Source organism: Xenia sp. Carnegie-2017, unplaced genomic scaffold, assembly GCF_021976095.1.
Source record: "Xenia sp. Carnegie-2017 unplaced genomic scaffold, XeniaSp_v1 HiC_scaffold_16, whole genome shotgun sequence".
Lineage (NCBI taxonomy): Eukaryota > Metazoa > Cnidaria > Anthozoa > Malacalcyonacea > Xeniidae > Xenia > Xenia sp. Carnegie-2017.
Window position 1 is genome coordinate 5260786 of NW_025813469.1, and position 10834 is coordinate 5271619.

The window sequence follows — 10834 nt, forward strand, 5'->3', positions numbered from 1 at the left end:
TATCGCAAATGTTCTTAAAATGGTCAACTCTATCAAAATAGATTATTTCCCTAAGGCTGATATAGGCACTTTAAATGTCACCTAAGTTTAATATTTTGTACAAATTTATAAACGGTAGATGTAGAATAACATTTGTGAAAGAATTTTTTTAAAGGATAAAAACTCCTGTGAAACACTTGTTTGGTTAAGGACCACGTGATTTCCGGAAAGCACTTGCTGAATAACATTGCAATACCCTATTATGATATCTTAATGCTACTGCAAGCGTATACCATACTCCTTTAGCGTATGTTTCCCAACTTGGAGTGAGGAAATAGCAGAAGATGGAACATATATGATATTATCGGAAATTCACGTCATATTTTAGGTACCAGACCCCACATGCGACCACTTCGTCGTGAGCAATAAAATTACAGCTAATTTATCACTACATTCATTAAAAAAAAATTAAAGGCTACGTGCGCTTTAAATGATATTTTCATTCAACAAAACTTTTAGAAATGACAGCGGACTTTCTAAAAAAGTTTATGCACATCAATTTTTTCTCGAGATATTGAAATTTTTGTAACTTGTGGCATCATTTTGCATGATAAGTCGCTACAAACTGACGTCTTTTTGTTATTTGCAACTTTTAGTTGTAAAGATTATGCAATTTTTACACTATTAACAAGGAATTCTGCTCTGTAGCTAACATGTCAACAAATACATCTACTGTTTCAAAATTCTTCGTGCAATGTGACGTCACAAGTTGTGTAAAGCAGACATTATAGCTACAAAGTACTCTTGCATCTCTCGAAAATGAAAAGCGATGCAAGCAAACTGTTTAGAAGATACGCCTTCCTTTTGAGCGTGATGTTCAATGAAAACATCATCAAACAGCACAATTGCATTTACTTATAACTCGCGTAGTGCCGAAGAAATCAAGCCGTTGCTAAGGCAAGAAAAGCTAATTTTCTATAATTCCTTAACGTTCAACTTACATTGTCCATTATTGGCGTGAAGCAACTCGTTGATGTTCAAGGAAACTTTACCAGCAGATACGTCACTTTTCAATGGAAATTTGCACAAAATTTCAATATCCACTTTACTGTACGGCGTGATCAGTCTGAAAAATCAACGATGCATTATGACCTGATGCTAAGTTCATATTTTGGTCATAATAAAACTCATATAAAGTGAATGGTTTGATCCCTGGAGTATCGCTAGACGTTTTGAAATGTAGATGGTCTAAGTTAGTAGAGTCCCAAGAAGGACTGTTGGTAATGACTGACGTTTCGACAACATTAGCGGTAGTCTTAAGAGTCAAGTTAGGTGTAAAAGTCGAAGTCGAACAAATCGTTATGAAGGCATTTTATATCTAAAATTGGCGACTTCACGTTTTTTTGTCTAGCATTGAATCAGCCAATGTTAAAGAGCATGTGAAATTACATGGGGCATCGCACTCACACAACGAAATGTTCATTCCATACTGGTTCCCAGGTCTTTTTGATGGTTTCTGTTTTCTTGGCAGGGTGATTATCAACAACGACTTTCGCATATGGGTCACCTTTGGCTAAAGAACAAGCTGATATTATTACAAAAAACGCCATGCACATCGTGATCCACACTTTTTTTCACAAATAAAATAGTACTATGTACGAATTACAGTCATAAAAAAACGAGACACGAGGGGCCTATAAAAGTGTAAAAAGGAGACACGGGGGGGACATGCATGTGAAAAAAAGGAGACATGAGGAGCCTATAAAAGTGTAAAAACGAGACACGGGGGGGACATGCAAGTGAAAAAAAAAGGAGACACTGGGAGCATATACATGTGTGCACATGATTATGGCAATAGTTTTTTATTTAGATTTTAAAATAACTGACCCATGTGTTTGATACTTTTCCAATTTGACCGCGGAAAATAAGGAATACAAAGATTAAACGCATCGGAGTTAAAAGGGCTACTTAAGCGTATATTTAAAAAAATTGTTCATATAAACTAGTTTAGCAAGCGAAACTTTGCACAAATGAAGCTCCATAAATAAAAAATCATGGAACAATGTTTCCGTATCAAAACGTACCAAGAGTTGCACGCTTTGATGGTCGCTAGTGTCGTATTTTTGATGTCATACTTTGACTGGATCCGACGAACGACTTGCTTTCCTAACTTCATTCAACATTGCCAAGCAAAAAGTTTGTAGAGTGACTATTCATATATGAGACTTTTTTGTGCAAAGTTTCGGTTGCTAACAATTAATATGAAGGAGTTTCAAAATGCCACTAAACTTGTTGAAATAATCTCAATCTCAGTGGCAAAGCCAGCCCAATGTTCCGCTCCTAATCTCAAACAATGTTATTTTTTGAGCAAAATTATTATTCAATTCTTAACCAAGTCTATTTGTTGTTTTTCTACTGGTCGAATATTGAACATTTACATTGCAAGAGGGGAAAACGGGCTGCTTGATATCAGTATCAGTATAGAAACGTTGTAATGAAATGAGGAAAATCCCACTCTGAGCCCGCGCGCATCAGAGCTTTACTGGGAAAACCAACAATAAGCTTTGAAAGAAAAAATCTAAATGGAATTTCCTATGAGTTGGTATATGCATATTTTGACAAGTTCAGAACAAAGTAATTAACTCGTTAACCGAGTAATTAACCGAACCCTTGTCGAGTTCTACATTTAACTTACTAAACAACCAGCCACTTTGTTCTTTGAGCTTCGCCTTCGTAACTAAAGTAAAACAACACAATTCGCAAGGGTAACTAAAATCACCACACAAGTAGCTTGACCAGTTAATTCGTATCTTACAAAAAACAACAGCAACAACAATAAAAGTCAACATGCGTAGGACATTTTACCTGATAAATCAAGCTGAAAGAAAGTCGTTCTACAAAAATAGACAAAAAAGTAAATTATTTATGCAATATACACAAAGATTTTTTAAAACACATTCATATTTATTTATTTCTATTTATGTTTATGTTTATATGTTTTCAGGATACTTATGCACATCACACGAGTGTTTTTCAAGGGGGTCCGGTATTTTATAAAATTTGAAAATATCTAGCTACAATGCTTATTACTATCTACTCATATGTACAAACACATATCTATCCAATCGCGATTTCAAAAGTTCCAATTCAAAGTTACGGATTTAGTAAAGATTTAAAATGAAAAATACACTATACATTTTTGATAGAATTGCCCAAGTTACGGTAGTTATTCAGAGCACAATGTGTAGACTCATTCTTGCCCCAGTTCGTATTAACTTAAGTGGTGTTAAAAGAACACTGCGTGCATTTAATGAGTCCACAAATCTGGAACTTATTACCAACTGAACTCAAAGAATCTAGTTCCATCGCGTCTTTTCAAAGCAAAATCGCTGCCCACTTTCCCAAAGTAATTTCGCGATGGTAAAATGTAAATAGTTTGTTGACTTTATACTACATTTAGAGTGATTTAATCTTATTATGCACTGCACTATGTAAATGTAGTATTCTTGTTAAAGTTGTTCTCTTTTTGTAAATTAGCGCACGTCACATGTGGAAAGCAGCTCACATGTTGAAAATAGTTAGCGTGTTGTGATAAATTTTCAATTCAAAATTCTACGTAAAAGCAGTTCTGAAAAAAACTTTCGCGTCACATGCAATAAAGTCGAAAACGATCCGACTTCATTATTACATATTATTTGCCTCTCTATCACGTGGTTAAAATTTTAATTTGCCCAGAACGAAAAATCTCGAACAGCAAATAGGTAAGCAAACCCACGCACGTATTTCAAGTCAGATCGCTCATTCATATACGCTGGACTTATCTATCACAGTTTATTTATAACTTACTCTTCTTAAGATAATTGAGACCATATTAATGTGAAAATGCTATTTTGTAAAACCTGGACTGAACCATGGATTGCAGACTGTGAGCATTTGATCAGTTTGTCCTTGTTTGGAAGTAGTAAATTATTACGAGTTAATCGCGGTGTAGAAGTTAACAATTTCGATCGCAAAGCGCTGAGCGTGTTGGAATTTTCTGAAGTATTTTAAAGTTAATCCGTAAAATTCCATTTAGCAAGTTAAAACTAACCTATATAATGGCTAATAACTTCTCAAAAATGAAACGAAATGTTGATTATTATGTCATACTTTCACATCATATGCCGAGTTGTGTTATTCATTTCGAAAGCCGAATTCCCGACTGGTTATATTTTAACAATCGCTAGAACTTTTGACAAACCATTTCCATCACCTTTGTAGACGGAACGAACGCCGAAAGAAGTTTGGAGTATAAATTATTTATATTGACTAAAAGTGGACAGGCAAGAGAGCCTTTTCTCTTCACTATTAAATTTGCATGCCTGCTCTTCAAATAAGCTGTTCATGCACATCCATATTATGCCCAAATGGTGCTCACTCGTTATTGAAAGCTATTATAATACATCCGTAAGCCTGTACTGAATCCTGCTGTTTTGTAGCCGCATCTTTTTACATGTATAGTTGGGCGATGTAGCGATGTTCAATCATTTCGCTTTATTTTTTACAAGTTACAAGGCAATATAGCATAGTTTATTTGCTAAAAGTGAAATTTTATAGTTGAAATAAATAATACTTCAGAGAACTCGATACAGACGCAGCGCTTAGCAATCGAAATTGTTAACTGTAGCTACTTATTTTGTTTGTAAAAAAATACGCTACAGTCCGCAGTGCGTGCCCAGTCCACGTTTTAGCACATGCCTGTCCAAATAAGTTAAATTTTCACATATTTTACGGCATTATTCTAAGACAAAGCGAGTTCGCTGTCACACGATGAAAAATTTTCGACATAATGAAGATGAGTTAGGTAGCAACCACTGGACAGTAGAGAAGACTGACGAAACATGTGAAAACAATTAAAATAATCAATATGTACTTCTGTTGAATGTTTTAGATTCAAGTTTCCACGAAACAGCGGAAATTAAGAATAGAACTCAACGATCGGTCTTTTGGAAACTAATTCGTGTCAGCATAAAGTTTTCTTTCAAAAAATGAAGTGGAAATTCACACGAATCTCGCTTCATCTTGATCTACGAGATTTTTATAGACGCGGCATAATTATGCGGATACACGGCGACTGAATTTTAAAGTAAATTTTTTGGAAAAAATGTTTAGACTGAAATATTTAGTATTACGTATGTAGTTCATGTAAAACTTTCGAATTGATAAGCTTTTGATTGAAAAACAAAAATCAAACCAAAATTTTCAGTAGCTAAACTTATGATCTAAGAAAAAAAAGATAACTACGTTAGACTTGATACAGTTCTACTTGAACACTACTAAAATCGCAGGAACATAATACGACCATATACGTGCGTAAATTTTTCAACAGATTAGTTCAGATGAGCGTAAACAATGCTCCGTTCTGAATTTTGCAACTACAGAAAGCAAGTGTGCGAATCTAAGCCCATCAGACCAAATCTAGAAAATTTTTTGCATGTATGGCAACATTGCATGCCTTAGTAGCAAATAGCTTAGGCTTCATATTATAGGAAATGCTCGCTTTCGCGCCGCTGACGCATAAGCACCGCATTCAAATTCGAGAAAATTGAATAAACGCCGCGGTGGTAAAGCGAGCATTTACGGTATGACGATTCTCTGGTAATGGCTTTGGAATAAATAGCAGCAAATTTACCTTATCAAAATAGAACTATTAATTTTCACAAGCATTCACGAATTTTCCAGTATGAATTGCATATATCATTTGGGAAATACACTTAGCTAAGCTTTCTATCAAAATTTTGTTAAAGTCAGTAAAACTAGAAAGAATGTTTTGATTATAATCAAAGTGAAATGTCTATAATATTATATCATTTTGTATATGAGTGTCAAACATTTCATTTGCGCTTGCAGGGTTCTATTCTCAAATGCTGCCAGATTTTCCCAAACATAATATGAACATACTTAACATTGCATAGTTCTATTTTTCATATTTTGCATATTTCTACCAAACTTTGTCAACCCAGTTACACTGATCCTTTTTCCCTCCCAAATATGCATACAAACATCCCCTTTGTGAAAAGTCGCCCATCCAGGACTTATATATGCATCCATTGGTGATAACTCAGCATCCCAATATAACTCAGCTTATATATGTATGCATATGTCCCAGCTTGAACAATTTTTATCAAAAACTATGGTATAAACTATGACGGAAAATTTTTCCAGTTCATGGTGATCATGCATTGAAGGTGGACAAAAGACTAACTTAGACAATAAAATTCTATGACTAAGTCAAAATGCCTTATTATTTTTAAAGGTGCTTTCAAATCATTACAAGTTCATCAAATAATGAATCTCACCCTGATAGGGTATCTACCATGACAAATTCTGAATCATCAATTGTAATTACTGATTCGTTCAGATCAAAATCCTGGAACTCCAGTTTCTAAAAAACACAAAATTATTTGCGTAAAATGAAGGTGCTTTAGAAAGCTATCACAGACAATGGCAATTAAAAAGTTCTTGAGAATGAAAAATGAATTTATAATCTATTTAGTCTGATAAGAGAGAAAAGATCAAAAACAGCAAAAAAATTTTAAACTTCCAATTGAGCAGCAGAAAAAAAACATCAAAATCATCACAAAAAATTATGATAAAAAATTTCACAGAAAAATTGATGTTTGGTAGTTGTTAATGACTATCCCGAGATGTGAAGTAAATTTTCACATGGTAAACCAATGTTTGCTTAGCCAAAGCCATATATCATATTGTTACACCATTATGTGCAGAGTTTGAAGAAATTATCCATCAAATTCTGAAATTCAAATTGAATGATGAATTGCAAATTCCATAGTCAGTCAAAATAAGTCTTACATAAGCATAAGCTATCCAATTGTGTCCCATCGGCAATTTCTAGAACTTTGACATCTTAGTAACAAATGTGGTACATGTATTATTTATTAAACAAAAAGATCTAGCCCAGTACTTCATAACAATTGAACTTTACCTACTTCACAGCAAGCTGGATTTAGCCCAGTACCAATTATTTTAAACATGTAGCAGAAATATTTCGTCACATTAATTAACTTTTTAAAGTGAAAAAACTGCAAATTTTTTTGCTACAGCAGGCACTCGACTAATGTTGCCCACGGCAAACACTAAAGTCTGAAATAGTTGCAATGTAGTGGAAATGAAATAATTAAAATACAAAGTTACATAAAACAATGAATGTTCAAAGTTCATTTAACATAATGTTGATGAAACTTCTGCTCAAACCTCAGCTTTGGAAAATTGCTGCTCTAATCTCCGGCCATAAGTTAATGGCCAAAAACATCAATAATTAAATAGAGCACAAAGTCTTGTAGGCAATGATGGTTTAACACAATGACAGTTGATGATTTTAATGCCAATCATAGTGTTAGGGTCAATTCACAGACACTGACATATGTAGCTATCTATTTTGAAAATAATATGTATGTGATAAAATAGCTTGCTTGAACTAATAAAATGTGCTTACAGGCAAAAAGGCATAGATGCACTAAACACATTCACAAAATGAAAAAAAATTGTTCCAGGAAGTACAGTCACACAAGTGAATATTTTCAAACGGTGGGTAGTACTGAGGCGAAATTCATTCGCGAGAAAATGCACTTTTCAAAATTATATGAAACACGTAATGTCTTGCATAAGGAAATATGTACATTCATGAAATATTATTGACTTCAATATTATTAAAATAAATAACTTCGCAAACATTTTTCTCCCAAAATCAACTAGGGCATTTAATACAAATATTGGAATGGTGATTAATCAAAAGAGCAAAAAATTCATACGTACTTCACAAATTGCTGGAATTGAATAAGAACTTTGTGTATGTCGGTCGATAGATGGGATTCAGATCATATCACCAGTAATTACATGACAAGCGAGAGAGACAGCCGATCTCCATACATTTCTAAAATACACGTAGAAAAATGTTTAAATTCAATACGTTGTTTAAATACAAACGTGACAAGTTTTCAGTCAAATATTCGCACTTTACTGCAGATCATTTCCACATACGCAATTTCACAAAAATATGTACACGACTGTCAAATACGTACAAACGAAACGATAAAACGAGATCTTATTTCAATTCGGCGACAATTTAAAACGAGTATTTTACCAAACAATCGAATGTGGTAAACAGGAATATCTGTCCTGGCAATATGAAGAACGTATGAACTATAGTGCCGGGTGAGAAAAGACAAGAGAAAATCGAAACATCACACGATAGTAATTCAACATTGCGTTTTCACCACAATCTCCATGAAATTATGGTTTTAATGATAAGTTGGACGGAAGTGACCAAAGCCACAAAATATTCACAAAAATGTACTTCAAAAGCAAAAACGTTTTCGATATTATGACATTCCAAACAAAAATGGCGGACATGTCGGTATAAACACTGCGTCAAAACTGGTTGAAAAAGCAAAAATATTGTCGACCAAAACGAACGAAAAAAGGTACATTACCGTTGATTATGATATCTTTTGCTGTGAGCGGTTATGACGGAGTAGATCACGTAGTTTTTATAAAATACTTCCCTATTTTTTATTCAAGAATTTGCGAACGTTCTGTGTATCTGTTGATTATATTCATGACACGTGACCATGAGAGCATTACGTCATTGGATCCCATGAAATTGAGATGTTGAAACACGTTGTCATCGTTTCTTTGGAGACATATGAGGAAGAAATATATTTCGGTAATAGAAATTTGTGAGAGGAACATAATTTCTGCGAAAGATCGAACTCGCTTTAGCTTTGATTAATGCGAACAGAATTAAAGATTTTGGGCCCACGTCCACCTACCTTCCTTTTCGGAAATGTGTTAAGTACACAAATGTGCTTTGTCACTTCAAAACCAATTGCGAAAAATGCGAAGGAATGCTAAGACGTAATTACGTGTGTTTGCAATTGGCTTACAGCGCATAGCATGACTGCATTAATACTTTTATCTATATTGCATTCTAGTGAGATGAGGTCGAAAAAAGTTTCACGGTAATAAGTAACAATATAACGATCGTCATGGACTCACTGAATACAATTTAAAGGTTTATTTTGGTGAACTAATTGTCTTAGGTCATTATACGTGTAAACGTTGAACACTTTTAGTATTTCAAGACTTCTCGAAAAACTGATACACAAAAGCAGTTTCTTTATGAACTCTTCAGTCTGTTTCAATTAAACGTTTTATGAGTTTTTCTGCAGTTACCTCTTCTAAACGTTTACATAAGAATCACACTATGTCGTGCACTAAATCACAATAAATTTTAAACTAATCTCGATAAGAAGGGGAATTGAATCATGTTTTAAATAAAGCGTTTTGCCGACTTGCTACAGCTATACTACTATGTAATTGCGTAACGAATTGGAATCTCTGACGCAGTGGTAGAAATCGCAACTCTGGTTGGTGTGGTGTAAGACGATTCATTAAATTATTGATTCGTCATGTGAAAATTTTAATGTATATCGAAAATGTGAAAACAACTGAATGAACGTAAATTTAGAAAATTATTGCCGTAGCCTGTTATCTTTAATCTGCTTTCTTTTTTCTTGCTTTCTCTAGTCATATATGCAATAGGTCAACCTATACGGATTAAAATTTCGTGAATCGATCTTTGAAAACAAGACGATTGAGCAGCTCACGGAATTTTTTTCGAAAATCGACGGATTTTCAAGGCTTGCTGAGGAATGCTTGCATTGCATCTCGGTCAAAGAAATGCAAATTTTCTACGAATGTCAAGCGTAACTCTCTGGGAAGTGTTAGCTTTGTTCTTGGAAAATTTTATTAAATCAGCATAGATTTAGAAATGTTTATTTTAGAACAGATTGTTTCATTGTTTAATTAATTGGGAGCAACGTTGGGTGACATAAAATGCGTGCACGCTTACTGGTCTATAGGTGTGTTTACATTAGTCTGAGAATTTACAAATCATAAAAAAACTCAAGACGTTTGTTTTAAATTTGTCTATTTTGCATTTTTGTTATTTTACAAAAGAAATAAAAGATGTTTTTTTATGGCTTATGCAAACCTAGGAAACGTCAGTCAGAAGAACTCTTGAGCACCCTCAACTTTCGTTTTTGAGCTTGCCCTCATCTGCTCTCGAGTTCTCCCAATGGTCTCCATGATTCGCACAAGCCAGTGCAAACACAGTTAACATTTTTTATTTCTAAGTAATGCAATGACATAATGCTGTTGCGCAGTTATAGATACGGCGCATCCAACCATGAGATGTATAATACCACTGTTGAGTAAGGGGGTCTTTACATGAATCCGGAATGACTTTCAATCCCGATCGAAACGTGATGTTAATCCGTGTTTACATGGGAAATCAACACAAGGATTGACATTTTGCGGGAATTTTGAAATTTGAAGGTGGAAAATATAAACATTATAGCAACCCTTTTTTTCTCTTGCTCCTGCGTTTATACAGCTTAACTCTTGCATGAAACTAATTGTTGTTTTTCTTCGCACTCAATTTAGCCTATTTAGCCGCTTTATTTGCTTACGAGCTTCAATTTGCCAGAAGACAATACCCATGGCCCATGAGTGCTTCGTCATTAATCACAATATCATTCCAGAATTAAACTCAATTCGCGTTTAGATGAGATTAAAACTAAATTTTGATCCGGAATGAAATTTTGATCCGGAATGAAAATAGGAATGAACTAGATCCGGATCGAGTTGTGACTCATTCCGGATTCATGTAAACATGCAGTAGGATTTCTTTTAAAGTGGAATGAGTTCATTCCGGATTCATGTAAACACCCCTAATGAGTTATATACAGTTGTATTATCGATAATAGACAAGTTTTAAACCACACGAGAGGTA

At 34.2% G+C, this 10834-nt stretch overlaps 1 protein-coding gene across 1 annotated transcript in view; it reads right to left on the reverse strand.

Moving 5' to 3' along the window:
- LOC124436367 (NEDD4-like E3 ubiquitin-protein ligase WWP2) overlaps nt 1–8617 on the reverse strand; it is a 24349-nt gene extending 15732 nt beyond the window's left edge. Inside the window, exons 1-7 of the mRNA XM_046986284.1 lie at nt 8472–8617; nt 7795–7912; nt 6318–6403; nt 2845–2873; nt 2675–2716; nt 1447–1552; nt 981–1105 (exon numbers count right to left, since the gene is read on the reverse strand). Of these exons, the coding sequence (XP_046842240.1) occupies nt 981–1105; nt 1447–1552; nt 2675–2716; nt 2845–2873; nt 6318–6337 (322 nt within the window). The 5' untranslated portion in view covers nt 6338–6403; nt 7795–7912; nt 8472–8617. The remainder of the gene's footprint in view (nt 1–980; nt 1106–1446; nt 1553–2674; nt 2717–2844; nt 2874–6317; nt 6404–7794; nt 7913–8471) is intronic.
- Nucleotides 8618–10834: the final 2217 nt, after the last annotated feature.